Source organism: Onychomys torridus, chromosome 2, assembly GCF_903995425.1.
Source record: "Onychomys torridus chromosome 2, mOncTor1.1, whole genome shotgun sequence".
Lineage (NCBI taxonomy): Eukaryota > Metazoa > Chordata > Mammalia > Rodentia > Cricetidae > Onychomys > Onychomys torridus.
In genome coordinates this window covers 140027859-140048854 of record NC_050444.1, presented here as the reverse complement: position 1 = coordinate 140048854, position 20996 = coordinate 140027859, and the positions used below count along the sequence as shown (strand labels likewise).

Sequence of the window (20996 nt, the reverse complement as noted above, 5' to 3'; positions counted from 1 at the left end):
TTCTGCCACCATGTCTGTGGAGACAACCAGCCATATAAGGCCTTACCCAACCTTCGGGGAGGAGGTGACTAGACACGGGTGGAAATGCTGGGTAGGCTTCCATAGTCCGGGAACGGAAGCTGCAGACTGTTCCGGAGAAAAGCGCTTAAGAATATCAGAGTGCGAATATGGAGCAGTGGGTGGGGCTGCGTCAGGAGGGGATGTGCTGCTGCCTTTGTGTCTGCTGTGGACGAGTGACACAGCTTCTCTGGCTGCCCGAGAGAAGACCGATGTCCCCGGCCTTCTTCCTGTGCTGCCTGTCCATCTCCTGTGTATCTCTAGGGTTTAGACAAGGAGAAAAGTCAATTCCAAGGGCTGGTGTGTGCTCTGAGGAGGGAGGAGCCAGATTAGTTCCTTTACCAGGCCAGTTCTGAGGAAGAGGGGCTCTCACAGAACCAGGTGGCAGCAGGCAGCACCCAAAGAGTAAGGAAGTGGGCTGGGTTCCAGACAAGGCAGGAAAGGGAGACACGCCGTTGACCTGCACCTAGCACTGTGTGTGTGTTCATGCTCAGCACTTTTTCCTTTACTCACATTAGGTGACTAAGCATATTAAAGTGAACTAATTTATTGACTTATTTTATAGCGGAAGTGAAGCGTGTTGGAGATACCCTTTTAGGTATGGCCACACAGTGTGTCCAGGTCAAAAACGTTGTGAAGACCTCACCCCAAACCCTTTCCAACCTTTGCCTGAAGATAAACGCAAAGCTTGGAGGAATTAACAATGTACTTGTACCTCATCAAAGGTAAGGTCATGACTTGTTTTTCCCACTTTTATTTAAAAATCTAAATTATGTGACTTATGATAAAGGACACCCTTCTAGCCAGATATGGTGGTATACACCATTACTGGGGGGAAAATAAAGCAGGAGTATTATGGATTCCATGCCAGTCTAGGCTACATAGCAAGACCTTGTTTCAAAAAAAGAAAAAAAGAAAAAGGAAAGAAAGAAAAAGATAAACCAAGGATTTAGCTGGGTGTGATGGTACAAACTCTAATCCCAGCACTCAGGAGTCTGAAGCAGGCCAATGTCTAAGAGTTCCAGGCCATCCTGATCTACATAGTGAGCTCCAGGACAGCCAAAGTTATGCAGTGAGACCCTGTCTCAAACAAAACAAAATCAAGGTCTGATATGTAGAGTGGTAGAGCACTTGCCTAGTGGATGCAAGGCCCTGGGTTCCGTTCCCACCAGGGCAAACCCAACAACCACACATCTCAAATACGCATCTCATGAGCAACTGTTTCTTACTAGTGTTGTGTAACCCATGTAGCCACCACCACCACCACAAAGACTTAGTGTTTCCAGACTCTATCAGGCTTTCTCTTCCCACTCCAAATGGATGACTCCCAGGGCCAGGACTGTAGCTTACCTGCACAGCTCTTGCCTCTTGTGTGGAACCCTGATTATCCTCAGACAGATAACCCACAAGAAACAGCTCTTCTGATCTGCCAGTATAGATTGCTTTTACCTTTTGGCCTGCCTATAATGGAATCACTGGTGTAGCATGCTCTATTTGTCCTTCCTTCTTTCCTCCCTCCCCCACTCTCTCTCTCTCTTTCTGCACCAGGTTATGTAAAAAAATCCACAAATGTGGTGAGGGCAGACTTTTCTATCTGAGGGCAAATGAGGAAACACACACTTTCTGATGATAACTCGCTTAAAAAACCCTCTTTCTGAACATCTCTCTCGTCTCCACAAAGCTACATCTCTTTACATACATACATCTCTCTCATGCACAGCCATAATTACAGTTACCCATCTCTCTCTTCTCTACACATGTCTTCTCTGCTCTGTGACATCCCTTCATACTGGATGCAGTGATTCATTCACTCTTTGCAAATTCAGTCTCTCACTCATTCATCTCTCACCTTACTCTCACACTTCTTCATATTCAGCGACATCTCTCTTTCAGCACATACACACACCTCACTCTCATACTCACTACCCCTAGCAGCCAAACTCTGTTATATAATTATTATATAACGGACAATTATATGTTGTATTTTCAGGATCCGACCCATTCTCACAACACATGATAAATCATAGTTTTTCTCAGACTAGGGAGGTCACACTGACCAGCCAGTGAGTAACGCTTGACTGTGCATGTAGTTCTTTCCCAAATAGAAAGTGACATTGAAATTCAGGACTTACAATAACAGTTAGTTGCTGAACCTTGGGGTTGGGAGTACGTGCAGAAAGTCTATTACTGCAGAGCGTTATGTCTACCAAAGTTGCTTCAATCCTGACCTTGATTCCGCAATAAACACCTGGGAGTTGTCTTTGTGTATTCTCTGCAGGGGCAGCTGGTCTATTTTGAGTTTGTTTTGAAGTCTAAAAAAAATTAGCTGTCTTTGTGACTTAGAATACTGTTACTTTCTTGTGTCAGTTGTGAAAAATATTCTAGTATTATTTCTATTCATCAAAATTATACTGCTTAAGTAGAAAATCATCTTCCTGACCATCCACAGTGTACCCAAAGATGGAATATTTTCTCCAGATAAACACACAAGCAGTGGGACTTCCATCAGAGAGTTATTTGTCTGGTGGGTTGACCTGTTGAATACTATTTTTCAGCTGCTGTATAGTTCCATGGCCTCTGGTAAAGCCATTGCTACCAGCAGCTCTCAGAATCTAGTTATTCCACATCTTTATCAATACTTGGCAGTATTTTTAATTTTAGCTAATTTTAAGAAATAGTATCTTATTATTTCAATTTGCTTTCCCCTGATTAATGATTATAAGCATGTTTGGGCTTAATTTGGGGCATCTTTTGTAATGAGCCAATTAAATCCTTTTATCTGTCTGTCTCTGTTGTGGGGTTTTGATTTGGTCTAGAAATAATTAGCTGAAGATGACCTTAAACCTCTACCTCCTGATAGATTGAGTGATTTATTTATTTGTTTGTTTGTTTTAGCTGAGGATCAAATCCAGGGCCTTGCACTTGCTAGGCAAACTCTCTACCACTGAGCTAAATCCCCAACCCTTATTATTTATTTTTATTTGTTTGTTTATATATTTGTTTGAGACAGATTCTTTTTGTACTGTCCAGATTCATCTTAAAGTGGAGGACTTTGGTTTGGAGAGATGGCTCAATAGTTAAGATCTATTACTGTTCTTGCAAAAAAAAAAAAAATCAAGTTCAATTACAGGCACTTACATCAGGCAGCTCACAACTGTCTGTAACTCTAGTTCCAGGAATCTGAAGCCTCTGAGTGTGTCTACACACATGTGGTACACATGAGCTTATGCAATATATATATACAATTTAAAAAAATCTTGCCAGCCATGGTGGTGCGCACCTTTAGTCCGAGGACTTGGGAGGCAGAAAGAAGCAGGCAGTTCTGTATGAATTCAAAGATAGCCAGGGCTACACAGTGAGACCCTGCTTAAGTCATATTGCTTCACAAGAAGCTGAGATCACAGCCATGTGCTACTACATCTACATCTGGAGGGAGGGAGGGAGGGAGAGAGAGAGAGAGATTGACTTTCTGTAGGACTAAGGATGTAGCTCAGTGATAAGCACTTGCCTCACATGCACAAGAACACACTGCTCTCCACATTACAAAGGGGAAAGGAAAGATAAGGAGAAAGGAAAGGGAGGCAAGGAGGGGCTGGAAGAGGAGTCTTTTGCCCAGGCTGATCCTGAATTTCTAGCTTAAGCAGTCCTGTGTTGTAACCTTCTGAGCACCTGGAAGTACAAATGCCACTCTATATGGCTTCTTTGCCCATCTTCATATTGGCTGCAAGTAATTTTCATTGATTTGTAGTTGTCGTTTTATGGGGTTTCTGGTTGTAACTCCTTGATAGCATATAGGTATTGTAGCTATGTTTTCAAGTCTGTGTTGTCTCTTTACTCTGACACTATTTAATTTTTAGTTTGTTTGTGACTGAGACTCACTATGTAGTCCTAGCTGGTTTGGAACTCACTACACTGACTCAGTCTAGCCTCAAACTTGTAGTAATCCTCCTGCCTCTGCTCTGGAGTGCTGGTATTATAGGTGTGCATCACTATGTCCAGCTCTTCTAAATAGAGACTTTTGAGGAACATTTTGTTGTGCTGTTGCTGTGGGATATAAAACAAGCTACATCAGCCCTCTACCACTGAGCCACATCCCCAGGCCTCAGGGATTCCTAATGAGACTGAGTGATCTCCACTCCAAGTGATAGGCTTTTGTTTAAAACTGAACTTGTTGGATTGGCTCTGGAGTAACCAAACACTAAGACAAGATAGTGCTCTTGTCAGCAGAGTACTGATGAGGATTGAAAGATTTGGGTATTTCTGCCCATGTGGATTTTCAAGGTATCTGGTCCTCAGTTCCATGATAACATTTTTATATGAAATCTTAGATGTGAAAGTGATTTGAAAAGTTACACCAAGGGCTGTAGCCTTTGTAGCCTTGGCCATTGATATTGGGCAGAAGGTAAAGTTGAATGCCTTCCACACAGTTCTCATCTCTGTGAGTGTAAGTTCTAGGTAACTAAATTCTTCCTGAAACATTGGTAATAAGGAATGTAGTTCACAGGTGAAGTTAACCTAAAGTCTGGAACCACTGAGTTTTACTCCAAATATTTGAGCTAATATGATGACCTAGGACCTTAGGACCTGTTATTTGGTATCAACTTTTTTTCTTATATATTTTTAAATTATGTATGCATGTGTGCAGAGGTGTTCCCATGTGCACATGAAGGTGCCAGTACAAGTGCTCACAGAGGCTAGAGATGTCAGATCCCCTTATGGCTGGAGTTGTAGTGCTGTGAACTGCCCAGTGTGGATGCTAGAAACTGAACTCAGATGCTCTGGAAGAACATCTACCATCTTCACACTGACCATGCCATCTCTCTAGCCCCTGATATACCTTCTTAGGCTCAGATTCTGGGCTTGTACATTATTTATTCTCTGATGTGTTTTTAGAAATTCATTTATTTGTTGAGACAAGGTCTTTTTATGTAGACCAGATTGGCCTAGAACTCAAAATCTGCCTGCCTAAGTATTAGGAACTGTGGGTATATGCCATCATGTCTGGATTATGTCCTTTTGAGATGGGGTTTCATGTATCCTAAGCTGGTCTTGAACTGAACTCTTTCAGGGCCAAAGGTAATCAACTCCTTATCCTTCTGCTCCCATCTCCTGTAGTGAATGTTGAGTTATAGACAGCACCACACCTGGATTTCTTTGACTAGCTTTTATCAGAAAACCATTCATACTTTTCTTTGATTTCTTAGAGGAATCAATGACACTGAATGAATTTGTATTTTCAACAAATATTTACCAACTGCCAAGTATGAGCTAACGAATGTTCTATGTTCTAGGTGTTAGTAATGACCAAGATGTAACAAAATTTCTTCTCTTGTAGGGATTATATAGGTCTGTGTGTACAAATAAAAATAAGTAAAATATGTGGTATAAGTGATAAATATTATGTATAAAAATAAAATAGAAAAATGGACTTGATTCTCTTTTCTTTAAATTTCACAACTTAAAGAGATTTGGGTTTGGAAGGCTAATGTTCTTTCCTAATGGACATAGGTCCTCTTGTCTAAGATTACAGTTATCTTGGTGATATGTTTCTAGACTCGAAAGATTTTTACCCATATGTCACTGTCTTCTTAAATCTGGACAGGCCCTCAGTGTTCCAGCAGCCTGTCATTTTCCTGGGAGCAGATGTCACTCATCCGCCTGCTGGGGATGGGAAGAAGCCTTCTATTGCAGCTGTGGTGGGCAGCATGGACGGCCACCCCAGCCGGTATTGTGCCACAGTTCGGGTGCAGACGTCTCGGCAGGAGATTGCTCAGGAGCTCCTCTACAGTCAGGAGGTTGTGCAGGATCTGACGAGCATGACTCGGGAGCTACTGATTCAGTTCTACAAGTCCACACGCTTCAAGCCCACTCGTATTATCTACTACCGTGGAGGGGTGTCCGAGGGGCAGATGAAACAGGTGCTCCCATCAGCCCAGGGCCGTCCTCCCAGCACTCTGACAGCACCCTCCAGTCTGCTGCTTGAGAGCTGAGTCCTCCATGAAACAAAATCTCCTTCTGTCTCCTAGGTAGCCTGGCCAGAGCTATTAGCAATTCGAAAGGCATGTATAAGCTTGGAAGAAGACTATCGGCCTGGAATAACCTACATTGTGGTGCAAAAGAGACATCACACTCGACTCTTCTGTGCAGATAAAACAGAAAGGGTAAGAAGTCATGCTGTATAAACTTCTACATCTGACTATGTGGCAGCAAGTGTGGTTCTGAGTAGATGTATACAGTATTCCTCTAAAACTGGCCATGTCTAAGGAAAATTTAATAACTATATTAACTGCAGTTGAACTTAGGTGACAGATTCTGGATAACAGGAGTTTTAAAAATAAATGTTTCTTGCTGGATGGTGGTACCACATTCCTTTATTCCTAGCACTCAGGAGGCAGAGGCAGGTGGATCTCTGAGTTCGAGGCCAACCTGGTCTACAGAATAAGTTCTAGGACAACAAGGGCTACACAGAGAAACCCTGTCTTGAAAAACAAAAACAATGCCGGTTTCTAGAATTTTGGAGAGGGGGTTGGGGGAATTGTATATTAGTTATTTTTCTTTTCTTTTCTTTTCTTTCTTTCTTTCTTTTTTTTTTTTTTTTTTGAGACAGGGTTTCTCTGTGTAGCCCTGGCTGTGTTGGAACTCACTCTGTAGCCCAGGCTGGCCTCAAATCTAGAGATCCGCCTGCCTCTGCCTCCCGAGTGCTGGGGTTAAAGAGGCAAGCACCACCACCGCCCGGCTAGTTACTTTTCTTGCCACTGTAAGTAAACACCTGATGGGAACCTCACTGTGGCTCAGACTTTGAGGGTGCAGTCCATCATGATGGGAAGTCATGTGGCAGCAGCTGGAGGCAGCTGTCACATGACGTCTGTAGTTTACAAGTGCTCAGCTCACTTTCTTTGTTTTAGTCTTGGGTAAGTTACAAGAACATTATATTGGCTGACTGCTTTTTGGATGTTTTTCATGACATTATTTCATCTTGTCCAGGCCTAGGGAGGACCAGATCTTTTCTGTTGCTTAGTCGTGTAAGCTTGCTGGCTCCTCCAGCTGTTTTCTAGGACAAAAACTGTCTCTTTTCCAAGAGACGAGTTGTTTTGTGCATCACGGAAGACCTGAGTTTTTTTCCCACGGTCCCCAGATCTACTAGTTGGTTTATATTAAATCGTTGTCCTCTGATTGTTCAAACTCTGACTCAGTAATACTGCTTAGATTTTGATGATACAGATGATCTGAATGCTTGCCTGTCTGTCACCCCTCTTTTATTACTATGGCTTCCTCGCTGTCCACGCAGTTAGCTGTGGAGTGGGAGGAAATCTAGGCCCTAGATTACTCACCCCCTAACCCCAGTGCTGGGGATGGGACGTGGGCCTCACACATGGTAGGAAGCAGTTTACCACAGAGCTATTTCCAGACCCTGAATTACCTTTCTCTCCTATAGCTCTCAATCATTCAGGATTGACAGTTCCAATTCTTTAGTTTACTTTATACCCTGAACAGCTTCTCCAGTTCTCTGAACATGCCTCTTGCCTGCCTCCAACTCCAAAATGTATCTACTTGCTCATTTGCTTTGCTTTTCTCACGATGATGGAGTTGCTGGCTGAACAAGTCACTTGTGTAGTCGTGAACTGTGTTATAGACACGTGAGAGCAAACCTTAAACCTTAAATGCTGTAATTGTTCTCATTGCTCTATTCCCCATAAGTGTTTGTCTCGAATCTTTTTTTTTGAAGTACTATCCTTGATGTCTTAACGCTAACAAAAACCTGTTTCTGCTCTGCCAGTACAGTGGCAAGCACAGTTGCCTTCCGAATCCTACCTTCTGTTTTCTGGGAAGATGGGACCTGGAAGGCCATGGATTTTCTCAGTTACCTACCCTCCCTTTCAAATGTGATTTTTTTTTTTGCTTTTATTATCTCCTTCCTCAAATCTCAGGCTAATCTCCCCATCTGTGCTTTTGACTCCACTTCTTTCTACCATTTCTAGAGCCTCACTTCATAATGATTCTTTTTTTCTTTTTTTTTTTTAAGTTTTAGTCTTTCTCATTCTTTAAAAAAAATTAAATTGTATTTAATTAATTAATTTAGTGTGTAGGTGTTTGTAAGTCGGAGGACAACTTATATCTAGGTTGCAGAGATAGAGTGCAGGTCATCAGCCACTGAGCCAGCTCAGAGACCTTCAGCTTTCTCTTTCCATGGCTGCCTTCTCCTATTACAAAGGTTGTTCAGTTCTTCCTCAGTTCCAGCTCCCCCCAATAAACACCTGTTACCTCTGCCTCTCTTTCACTTGCTATTTCACCTTTTTTTCCCTTTTGTAAATTTCCTCTTAGAAGAATCATCACTTGGCTTGTTGTCAAGTGTACCGTCACAACAAGTTTCATACTTTGATTTTCAGGAAGTAGGGAGTTCAAGAGAGAACTGAAATTTTGCCTCTGTGTCTTCATCTCCAGTCAGCTCAGATTCCCACACTGACCTCTTAGCCACACTTACGACAATATGACTTTCCAGGCTTCTCACTCACCTCTGCAGTCAGATTATCTTTACTTAAGAAAATTAGATTCATTTATCTTATTTTATGAGTGTCTTGCTTCATGTATGTATGTGTACCACATTCATGTGTGGTGCTCACGGAGATCTTTAGAGAGGGGGCAGATTCCTGGGGACTGGAGTTACACATGGGTGTGAGGAGTGTGGTTGCTGGGAACCAAACCCAGGTCTTCTGAAAGAGCAGCAAGTGCTCTTGACTCCTGAGCCATCTCTTCAGCCCCTCAAGGATAAGTTCCTTGCTTATCAACTCTGAATCCATAATTCTACCCTAGATTGCTCTGTCAGACTCTGGATCTGTACTTTGAGTTATCTACCAGACACGTTGACTCGGGTGCTCTGTGCCTTGGCTCCGTCTCCACAGAGCAGGCTGTGTGGTGGTGATAACAGCAAGAACCTTTCGTTGTGGCTGACAAAGATTCATTCCTTGCTCACATCACACCGTCACTGGGGCCCTGCTGCAGCTGTGACCCTGTTGTCCTCCCTTTGGAACCTAGGCTGACAGAACCCATCTGGAACCTTGCCAGTTACTGTGGTGGGAGGGAAGAGATACAAGACAAGCCATATGCTAGCCCTTAAGGCTTCTGCCCAGAAGTGCCATATTTTATCATCAAAGCGGTTCACATGGCGGATCCTGTGATGGCTGGGTGGAACTGTATAATCTTCCCCCAGGGAGCGGCACAGAAATATTTGGCACCAGTAATTCAGTCTACCGTAGGCATGTCAAGCAAAACACGTCCAAACTTCCCACTTATTGTTTAATCCCCATCCAAAACCTCCCCTGGTTTTCCTTAGATTCTGTTATTGGCATCACCGTGCTTTCTGTTAGCCAGACTGGAAACTTTAGAGTCGCTTTTAAGTTCTTTTCCTGCCTTGTTGTTCCTGCCCTGTCCAGTCCGTCAGAGGGTGTCCTGTGTGCTGCCCCTCCATCGCTCACCTCGAGTTCATGTGTTCCCGATACTCAAGGCAGAACGTGTCTGTCATGCCAGGACGCCCAGCAGTCTGTTCCTTGCCATTGCTCCCCAATCCTGCTATCAGGGGCTGGCTCTAAAACACACCCCACTGCTCAGAAGTCTTCAAGTGCTCTCTAGTAGTGCTTTGGACCTTGGTTGACCACAAGGAACTGAAACCTTACCTTGAGATAAGCAGGAGATACTCTCTGGTTTGGCTAGATACCAATGAATTTAATATGAATTTGAAAGAAGAATTCTCCATATGCCAGGTTTTTATATGTATTGTTATGTGCTCCATAGCTGGAGGGAACAGTAGTTAGAAAGGAGTCAAACCCCATGGGAATGTGTACTTCTGTGCTAATTAAACTTTCTCATGGGTTGGGGATGTAGCTCAGTGGTAGAGCGCTTGCCTAGCAAGCACAAGGCCCTGGGTTCCATCCTCAGCTCAATTAAAAAAAAAAAAAAATCCTAGCTGGCGGTGGTGGCGCACGCCTTTAATCCCAGCACTCGGGAGGCAGAGCCAGGCAGATCTCTGTGAGTTCAAGGCCAGCCTGATCTACAGAGTGAATTCCAGGACAGGCACAAAGCTACACAGAGAAACCCTGTCTCGAAACAAAACAAAACAAAACAAAACAAACAACAACAACAAAAAAAAAAAAACTCTATTAAATTCTACTGAACAACAGAAGGAACAGGCTGAGGAACAAGATTTAATTCTGCTGCTATTCAGTTTATTCTGGAGTCCCCTCTGCCTTTCTAGAAGTTTGATTTTAGTGTTTTGGTTTTTGGAGGACCATAGAACTTTAGAAAAGGTCATCACCACATATTACAAATGATTAGGTTGAGGCTCTGCGCAAGGTGTGTGGCCTTGAGGCCTAGCCTGGATCTGAGCTGTCTTCTCATCTCCATCTCAGCCGGAGCTTTCGGAAATCCTCTGTGGGGGAACTTCTGTGACTGACCCCATGAGAGTATGAGCTTTGCTGAACATGGTGAGCCAGTTCAAAGATCTTCATCTTATCTTTTACTGAAAGCTGTGTGTGGTTATTTTTCTCTCAAATGAGGAATGAAAGCCATTTCTTCCGGGGATATTTATCTATCTCGGAGTTTTTCTTTGTTGTGGTGCTGGGGCTAGAACCCAGGGTCAAACTCATGGTCACGCTAAGCAAGGTCTCTGCAACTGAGCTACATTCTCATTCCTTAAATGCTGTTTCCCCCTTCTCTGCAGACAGACTGTCATCTACAAATATGTGGCAATATTGCTGTATAGAACTATAGATAAAGTCAGTATTTAGATTCCCCAGAAGAGGCTCTAGAGATGTGCTTGAGAGAATGCTTTAGAGCCAGGCACTCAGGAGGCGGAGCCAGGCAGATCTCTGAGCTCGATGCCAGCCTGGTCTACAGAGTGAGATCCAGGACAGCCAGGGCTACACAGAGAAACCCTGTCTCGTAAAAACAAAAACAAAAACAGAAACAAAAAAAAAGAAAAGAAAAAGAAAATGCTTTAGGATGGTGGCTGGGCTAAGAAAAAGTTACAATGGGATCCAACTTAGGTTTTTTAGAGGCAGGGTCTCACAGTGTAGCTCAAGCTGACCTTGCTAACCTTGAACTTAAAACAATCTTCCTGCCTCAACCTTCCAAATGCTGAGGTTTACAGGTATGAATCACCATTTCTGGCTTAACATCTTGAATTAATCTAGTTTTGAGGCTTCACATAAGAGCAATTTGCTAACTTATTACTAATTAATGGCCTTAAGCAAGCTTGTCACTCAGATGATTAACTGTACATATCTTTTTAACAGGTGGGGAAAAGCGGCAATGTCCCAGCAGGCACTACGGTGGACAGTACCATCACACATCCATCTGAGTTTGACTTTTACCTCTGTAGTCATGCAGGAATTCAGGTAATTTGGAAGCTGTTCCAGATCTCTGACCTGATAGGGAGATATTTGCCAGTTCAGCATCTAGCCTGAGGAGACTTGTCATTAAACACTGTGCTTAAGTTCTGTTAACTGCTCTGCTCCAGAGATCTCCTTGTAGGTGTGTGAGGCAGAGATACTGTTGAGCTCAATGTTTAGATTTCAGTCCCTCTCTTCTCCCAGCTAGCCGGGTCCTATGAAATACACTCATCCTAAAACTTTTCCCCAGGGAACCAGCCGTCCTTCACATTACCAGGTCTTGTGGGATGACAATTGCTTCACTGCAGATGAACTCCAGCTGCTGACTTACGAGCTCTGTCACACCTACGTGAGGTGCACGCGCTCCGTCTCCATTCCTGCCCCTGCATATTATGCCCGGCTGGTAGCATTTCGGGCAAGGTATCATTTGGTGGATAAAGATCATGACAGGCAAGTTCCTCAACAAAAATCTCTTCCTGTTATGGAAGCAGGTTTTTAAAAAACAAGCTATACAGAAAACTCTTAGAGATTTAACCTGCAAGGAGAATTAGAAGTGCATGAGGCTTTGAGAGATTTCAATGTGACTTTTGGTCCAAGAAGAGCTCAGGCTTGTTTAAACTTGTGTCTCTAGCAGTGTCTAGTTTGGAGCTGCTTGTGGTTTTCATGCAGAGCTAACTGCATTTCAGTTCTGCAGAGGTCTCAGGCAGCCTCAAAAGGTGCTCAGTACAGCACCCTGACTCCCGTCAGCGTAGTTAGAACCTGTGGATTTTAGTTCATGCTTAAGGGAGTCCCACCTAGTTCATTTTGCTTCCAGCATCCAGAAATGACCAAAGTGAGCCAGGGCTTATGAGGAAACAGAAGGGGTGACTATCCTCATTCCCAGATAGGGATCTCAAGGGACTCACATTTTGACCTATTACTGAGCTGCCAATAAATGGTGGCTAAATAAACTCTTTGCATTAATTTTCTTTCCCAAATGGCAATCTGTCAAGTGTAGTAGTTTCTGGGCTCTTCCTCAAGTCCCAATTCAGTTGCTAAATAGTAGACATTCCACTGCAAGTCTATTTCTGTAAGGATTGAGAACTACACTGTCACAGAAGAGGCCCAGCTGTGTCTTTGTACCTCGCATTCTCCAATATACATTCATTCATGTAATACATTTATTTGGTGCTAACAAGATTAATAAGCCATGTTTCTTGTCTGCAGGGATTTTATGTTTCAATATGGAGATAATAAAGGCAAATGTAAAACCGACAGCTAGTCTAACTCAGTATAGATAATTGCAGTGGGATATCAGAGGAAAGGCTAGCTGGGTGAGCAGGGCTTAGCTTTATACAGGAAAGAGGATTTTCCAGGCAGAGAGGACAGTGGCCATAAAGGAGCGAGAGAGTGACAGTTTTGGACAGTAGCAAGTTTCCTTTGGCTGGAGCATATTAAAGGGAACAGCAGCAGGCATGGGGCAGGAAACTGAGTTAGAATAAGAGTGTCCTTGCTAAAAGTAGACTCTTCCCGGGGTAGGATCATGTCAGTGGGGAGGAGAGGATGGAGCCACAGGTGATTAGGATGGTGATCAGCATTTAAGGGAGGCCAGAGGCCATGGTGTAGCTCAGTTGTGAGTGTTGCGTTTAGCATACTTAAAGCCCTAGATTGACTCTGCAGCACTAAAAAGAGATGGTTTGCCAAACTCCTGTTACCTGATACCCACCCTGAAGATGGATGTTGAAAGTTGTGAGCACTCTGCTAGGTCTATAGACCCATTAATTTAGGGAACTAGTATTTTTAGCAAGTAAAAACAAAGTTAAGTCAGGCATGAAGGTGCACACCTCAGAGACAGGTGGATCTTTATGAGTTTGAGGCCAGTGAAGCCTTCATAGTAAGATCCTGTCTTAGAAGAAGAAAAAGGAGAAGGGGAAGTGAGGGGGGCGGGAGAGAAGGATGTTCTTCTCTTGGTGATTTCATTCCAGTGAAGAAAAAAAAAAAACAACCAATAATACCTAGTAATGTCCCAATTAACAATTTCATTTTGGTTGTGTCTATTTCTATAAAAGGAAAGAAGAACTGTCTATGAAAACGTATTATCGGTGACCCTGACCTGAACTTGAGAGTCGGGGAAGATTTCTAAGAGGGAAATGACTTGTAATTGAAGCCTGAAGGATGAGTAGGAACTAACCAGACAGAGGGGACAGTAGAAGTCCTTATGTAGGTGCTATCAAACACCTGGTCTTTGTGAATATTATTTTATTTAACGATTGCAACCATCCATTGAATGAGTTGTCCTATATTTTTCAGTTGAACAAGCACGTCTAAGGGAAACTGTTCGAGTAGCCCAGCTTGATCAAGATGTTCTTGAGTCTAGTACTATCTGTGCTATCTGAAAAACTGAAGTTGGACATAGTCTTCTCGTAACACCTGTTTTTTGTTCTCATTATAGTGCGGAAGGCAGTCATATGTCAGGACAGAGCAACGGCCGGGACCCTCAGGCCTTGGCTAAGGCTGTGCAGATCCACCACGATACCCAGCACACTATGTATTTTGCCTGAGAGTCTTGGAAAAGAACTCAACCAATTTGGCATCCCACACATCCTCAAGTGTTTCAGATGCCTACTGCCTCTAGATGGTGCCACGTTGATTTCAAGTGGTCCCTACCAGCAGCTCAGAATAGATAGTTGCACTGAATCTGTACTTTGCAGCCCTGTCTGATGCATCAACAAAATTGAGCCATTTAAAAAAAAAAAAAAAAAAGGAAAAAAAAAAGAGAGAGAGAAATAGAAACTCATAGATTGTGTTTTCTGATGCACTGGACAAAATTTTTACCTCAACGTGCAAAGGCTGATCAGCCTTTACTTTCTAAAGGACTTACTTTCCTAGGAGGGTTTCTATGGGATATTTTGCTAGCTGTGGTATTCACCGCATCTAGTCTTATAAGAGGAATATTTCCTGTTTCCTGTGTTCATTGAGTGGGGTGTATGCATAAGTGGGAGAGAAAAACCAAACGACCTGTTTCATTTCCATGTAACTTTTTAATTGGGTGGGTCCATAGACTTTTTAATGGAGATTTCTGACTTCACCACTGTAAATGCCTTTAAGGAGCATTAATTTTTGAAAGTTTTACAGAACTTTATTACTTCCACTGCTTTATCTTACTGATCTCTTTGGGCCTGTGCTGTGGAGTACAGGCTGCCTGACAATTGCACTATATTTGGCTGCAGATTCGAACAGGCAGTTCTCTACTTGGCTGGCTTTTGTGACTGCGACATAAGCACATGTGATGTGTGTCTTGGGGACACCTAACACTGCCATGGTAAAAAGTAAAAGCTCTCCCTATTTGGAAAAAAAAAATTAGCTTTTAGTATTTTTCCAAGTTTTTGAAAGTGCCCATTTTATGCTGCTATGTGGTTGGTTAGCTCTAAATGATTTTTAGACTTCTCTCATAGAAAGTTAACTTTGGCAATAAGCGTTTTTAAGACCCCGTCCCCTTTCTCCCTGACAAGGTAGTTTTCTAGATGAAATTTTAGTATGATTTTATCAACTATTTCTTAATATATCATAACCTGAATATTCTGAAACACATATATTTCCATGCCCTTTAAAATAACTATTTGGATTGTTGTTTTTTTTAAAACCTATTTTATAGTCATAGTCTGTGTCCTGTCACTTTTTTTTTTTCCTTTTAAAATAAGCTGGAATCAGGATGCTTCCTGATTGGCCAGGCTTTGCCAATTTATAAGGCACATTGAGTGATGCTGCACTTAAAAAAAGGACCAGCATGTAAAACCTTCGCTTTCCCTGGGAATCAAGGCTGTACACACAGCTGCTTACAGTACAGTTCTGTTTGCTCTTCTTTTAGCCTGAAATGTGCTTGGGGCCTTTGCCGTCCTCTTTTTCACCTAACAATGTGTAGAAGAAGTTGATTTTTTTCCCCCTTTTCTATAGATTCTGGATTCCCTCATAGGAAGACAGGACTCCTTGTCCAACAAAGGGAGTTGATGTAAAGTGAGCATCAGTTAGAACATAGGGAAGATGTATTCTGTAGTTAGTGTAGATAACAACTTTGTAAAGGACAATGCTACACAGTCTAGGCAGCTCTAACCATGGTTTGCCAGCCCACATTTCATTCTGTCCTGGAAGGCCGAGGAGTGAAAGGTAAGAGGCTCTCTGGAGAACCTCACTTCTCCAGGCTGAGGAAGGGGCTGGGGAAGAGACAGGCACAATATACTAAAACAATTCTGTCGTCTAGAAACTGTTGTTGAGAAACACTGGATCAGATGGGGAAGGAGGGGTGTTTGCTTGAACTCACTGGTCAGTCTAAGGTCCAAATCTTTTAAACTAGCCTTCTCAAAAATGCCAGCAATATGAAGCACTGTTCTCCTTCAGTCTTTTCTACAAGCCTGTAAATACATTAATGTTTACATTTCCACGTGCGGTTGCTTAGCGGTGCCACCAGTGTTGGCTGAGCTGGTCTCCCAGAGTTTTATAATGTCACCAAGTCCTATAGCACACATGAGGATGAGTGCAGACATCCTTAGTCTCTACGGACAGTGGGGAAAAGCAAGTCCTGAGGCTGAAGCACGATGTAGGCAGGCGTGAAGAGACGGCAGATGCTCACTCCTTAAGATTTTCCTTTTTTTTTTTTCCAAATACCTCACTTGGATAATACAAATCAGGACATGTTGATGAGTGGCTGGCTGCCACTTTTATTCACACTTGTTCAGGGAGAGCACAGAAAATATGCTTCAGCATGGCCACTGTGGACCCAAGAGGACCCAAGAGAAGGGGAAAAAAGGAGTTTTTAAGAAGGAGGACTCGCCTGGGACTGTGATGTGAATGAACTCTTGGTGGCTGGCTAGCTGGCTGTCCGGCCAGCAGGCACCATACCTGCACTTGAGTGCCTCAGGTTTGCTGGTTAACAAACAACGCACAGAAGAAACCCATGCCATCTTCCTTCACGATGGAACAGGGAGCAGGCTGGGTATCCAGAAGCCCCGATCCACTTGTCTGCAGTTGGGCTCTATTCTTGACCTTGAACAGAGTGTCTGAAACACCTCAGTCTGTCCTAGTTCGCTGGGCCATCTGCGTGGTGGAAGAAAAGCCAGGAGGCCAGCTTTTGTAGGAAAACAGTTCCATGAAAGGCGTGATGCTGTTGTTTTGGACAAATGGAAAGAAATATGGAAGAATTGGGATTGTTGGGGGAAAACTTGCTGATGGATGAGTAGTTAAGAGGCGATCCCTGCAGAATCAGAACTGCAGTAATACTATCACCAGCAAATCTGAATGCATAGTTTAAACTTAATTAGGGTTGACAATTCAAATAGTTACCCCCCCCCCAAACTGACTGAATTGTTATGCATGTGTCAATCAATGGGAGGTGTGCATTCTCTAGAAGTAGTGTTGGGCTGTTTGGCTTTCTTAGACGCAGCCTGCTTAGGCACTGGATGTAGTGGAAGGCTGCAGTGCAGCAGCGCTGAAGAACAACAGTTCGGGGCCAGGAAGCACAGAGGACACTGAGAGTGGGAAGACCGATGTGGAGCCAATTGCGTTCTGTTGTTGTCGAGTCCCGAGCCGTTTATAAAGGGAACCAGCTGGCTTGCTGCAGCCAGCGTTCTGGGCAGGAGAACCACTTTCATTCTTACTGTAAACTCTACATGCTGCTTTGCTTCCAAAGGTGATGATCTACAAGCAGGCATGTCCTATATGGTCTGTATCTTAGAATCTGGTGCCCAACCTATATCCTATAGCAGAGCTTACCCACTTGGCTCAGCTGCCTACTCCTTCACATGGGAAAAGGTAATCCACTATTTTTTAACAAGGCTCACCCTCTCTACCCTAGTCACCCTCTGTGGATATACTATAAGATTCTCTTGCTCATTAGCAAGGTGGCAGCTCAGCTTTCATTTTAAGAAAGCAGAGGTTAAGGGCATTGTATTAATATTGCTTCAACTCCAAGAATTTTTTATTGTAAAATTAAAGGAAAGATCTTTATTGGCCAACCATTTTCTTTTCCTTGCTATTGACATACTCATGTTCTTTCTAAGTCTACTGGCTGGAAATGTTTGTATTTGTTCATCTGACTAATGGTATGGTTTTTGTTTCTCTATGGTTAGAGCTGTAATGTTTTAAAATGTATCTTATTAATTTGGACTGGATGTCTGTCTCTAGCAATACGAGGTACTTTCTAAGCTATTAAGGAAGGGTTTGTATCCCTGTGTGAGATAAGGTGATGGTTGTTTGTTTAAAATTTTGGTCTGCAGGGATATTTTGTGTTCATGTGTCCAAAAATGGGTGGGTGGGTCAGGGAGATAAATTGGCATTCTTGTGCTAAAAGTTGTTTTTCTCATCAGTTGTGTAATAAATATGGAAGATATCATAATGGCATCATACATGGCTATCAAGAGAAGTGAAACAACTGTCTCTGTTTGACTTCTGGGTCGCTCTATGTTTAGGAATTGCCATTTGGCAGTTTTTGAAGGATTTTCAGTGCCACTTCATACAGGGACACTTCAAGATCCATCATGGTTCTGGGCACTGCTCTCAGTGGGAAGTTCTGGTTAAGTGATGTCTTAAGGGAACTATTGAGGTGTGGCGGCTCACTCCAGTAATTCCTGCTGAGGCAGGAATATTATTTCAGTTCTGAGTCCATCCTGGGCTTTCGAGTGGGACCCTATGTATTAGCTACTTTTCTCTTGGATTGGATAAAACGTGACCAAAAACAGCCTATGGGAGAGTTATTTTTCCCTTTGCTTATGGTTCTGGAGGGAGAGTCCACAATGGTATAGGGAGCATGGCAGCAGGTAGCCTCTCAGCAAGAAGCTGAGAGATCATACCTCCAACCATGAGCATAGACCAGAAGTGATGCAGAAATGAGGCAAGGCTGTGAACTCAAAGCTTGCTCTTAGTGACGGACCTCCTCCCGCAAGGCTGCACAATTTCATAACCTCCCTAAACAGTGCCACCAACTAAGAGCCAAGCGTCCAAACGCCTGAACCTGTGGGGAGGGAACATTGCTCAGTCAAACCATTACACCGTGCTTGTCTCAAAGACAAAAACCAAAGTCCCAAGGAGACAGTGTGGCCAGATGCTTTTTTTTTTTTTCTTTTTGCGGGGGTGGGGGGGGGTGGGAGGGTGGGTGGGTGGGAGGGTGGGTGGGTTCAAGACAGGATTTCTCTGTGTAGCTTTGCACCTTTTCCTGGAACTCACTTGGTAGCCCAGGCTCACAGAGATCCGCCTGGCTCTGCCTCCCGAGTGCTGGGATTAAAGGCGTGTGCCACCACTGCCCGGCCAGATGCTTATATTTATGACTAAGTTCTCTAGAGAAGCTTCCCAAGTTCACACAAAATGGAGTTTCTAGTCTCTGGTTTGGGGACAAGGTCTCCCTGTGCAGGCCAGGCTAGTCTTGACCTCTTACTCCTGTTTCAGGCATCAGAACTCCAAGATTGCTGACATGAGCTACCATGCCCAGTTCATGACTTCTAAAACTTAGCAATAAAACCCTTTTGCTGAGTTATAACAATAATGCAGAGATTTGCCCAATCTGAACTTTATTCTTGGGGAATCTAGTTCATCAGGAGGGAAAGTCCTACACACAACCAACCCCGAGAAGGTGGCTTTTGGTTTTCCATCCATAGTTTCTCCTCATGTGCCAGTTATTAGACATGCCTCACAAATGAAGTGTGTGCAGTCTCCACCTAGATACTCAGAACACGGAAGAGTTAACAGTTTCCTCAAACAGTTCATTCTAGAAGCTAAAGAGAGGGCTCAGGGAGTAGAGTGCCTGCCACACAAGCATGAGGACCAGAGTTCAGATCCCCAGAACCCACGAGAGCCAGGTGGACACGTGCTTGCTTGTAATCCAGTAATTAGAGGGTGGAGACAAAGTCCCAGGAGCAAGCTAGTTAACTAGACTAGCCACACTGGCGGCCATTTTGAGACCCTGCTTCATTGAATAATGTGGAGAGTATGGACACTCCCAATGTTAGCCTCAGGCCTCTACATGGACATATGAGTGTGCATACTTACACACGTGCACCCATACATATGTGAACATGCATACACACATCTCAGACACATGCACAGTTGATTAAAAGAGTTCATTCTAACAAGGAATACAGTAGAGGAAGAAGATACACAGTTAACACATGAATGCCTGCTCCCCAGGCACTGAACAAGGACATCTTTAATCTTAGCAGCAGCTCTTTGAGGTTGATAGTAGGATCTTCATTTTCAAGGAAAAAAAAAAAAAAAAAGCTACTGGGTTAGGGGCATAGTTCATTTGTGCTATGTGTGCATATGGCCACAGGTTCAATCCTTAGCAATGCAAAAATAAAAAGCAGCCAATCAGCTTCCAGGAGGCTAAATAACACAATCAGAGTGGCAAAGCTCCAGTTCGTATCCATGCTTTAACTTCATTTCACTGTTGAGCATAAAGTGACAGATGCTCTGAACAGGAAGAGTTTGCCATGGGAGTCAAAGTCTTCACAGTATTAGCAACTGTGGGATAGATCATAGAACATAAGCAAGCTGAAGAAGGAGACAAGGAGACTCTAGGCAACTACTTCCTCAGAGCAGACTAGAGTAGCTATAATTGTCTGAATATGGTTTTTCACTCTTTCGGGAGACAGAATCCCTCTTTTATATGGGAGTCAGGAGAGTGGCCTTCCTTACATACCATCTATATATCATACTAAAGTCTTCCCCTGAATTACAAAGGCAGGAGGGAACAGGTGTTACCACAGCCAGGAATGACTTATGTCACTCCTGTTGCGGCCAGTAAACGGGAGAGAGACTGGTCAGCACCTTTGTGGGGCATGTGCCTCTTCTGTGTCTTTTCCCCTCTATTTGGCTCTGATTTCCCCTGTGCTAATATCTCCAGAAGCTAGCGAAAAGTTCTTACAGAGAAGGGATATAAGGGGGTATTTTAAAAAAGAAAACAGAAAGCAACTATAAGTTTACCAAGCAAAAGCAGAAATGGCTAGAACTAATTAACAAACATTTCCAGGGTTTCTGTTACAGGCTAAGGGTCACAAAGGCACAGAGTAAGCTCTGGCCATTGAGTTTGTTTAGTAAGCTTGGGGTGAGGCATCAGGTAAACAGGTAGCTTTAATGAGATTTCTGAGAGAGAACCTTCAATGAAGCCTTTTTCACTTACTGGGGGTACCTGGCAGGCAAAAGACAACTTGCAGAAACTGGTTCACTTCTTCCACCAATGTGACTCCTGGGAAGCAAACTCAAGTCATCAGCCTTGGCAGCAAGCACCTTCACCCACTGTGCCATCTCACTGGCCCAAGGAATGCTTCTTAGAAGAACCGATGAATGGGCTGGGGATTTAGCTCAGTGGCAGGGCACTTGCCTAGCAAGCGCAAGGCCCTGGGTTTGATCCTCAGCTCCAAAAAAAAAAAAAGAAGAAGAAGAAGAAGAACTGATGAGTTAGCTGTCATAAAGAATCAAGGCAGGATTATTGTGAGTTTTAAGCCCAACCTGGTCTATATAACAAGTTCTACTCCAGTCTGAGCTATCACAGCAAGACCCTTCATATAAACACAGTGATGGAGAACTACTTAG

The 20996-nt window shown here is 43.4% G+C and overlaps 1 protein-coding gene across 1 annotated transcript in view; it reads left to right on the top strand.

Moving 5' to 3' along the window:
• Positions 1–17712, top strand: part of LOC118577755 (protein argonaute-4) — a 40931-nt gene extending 23219 nt beyond the window's left edge. Inside the window, exons 13-18 of the mRNA XM_036178397.1 lie at positions 623–782; positions 5660–5975; positions 6084–6218; positions 11346–11447; positions 11692–11891; positions 13873–17712. Coding sequence (XP_036034290.1) covers positions 623–782; positions 5660–5975; positions 6084–6218; positions 11346–11447; positions 11692–11891; positions 13873–13981 — 1022 coding nt within the window. The 3' untranslated portion in view covers positions 13982–17712. The remainder of the gene's footprint in view (positions 1–622; positions 783–5659; positions 5976–6083; positions 6219–11345; positions 11448–11691; positions 11892–13872) is intronic.
• Positions 17713–20996: the final 3284 nt, after the last annotated feature.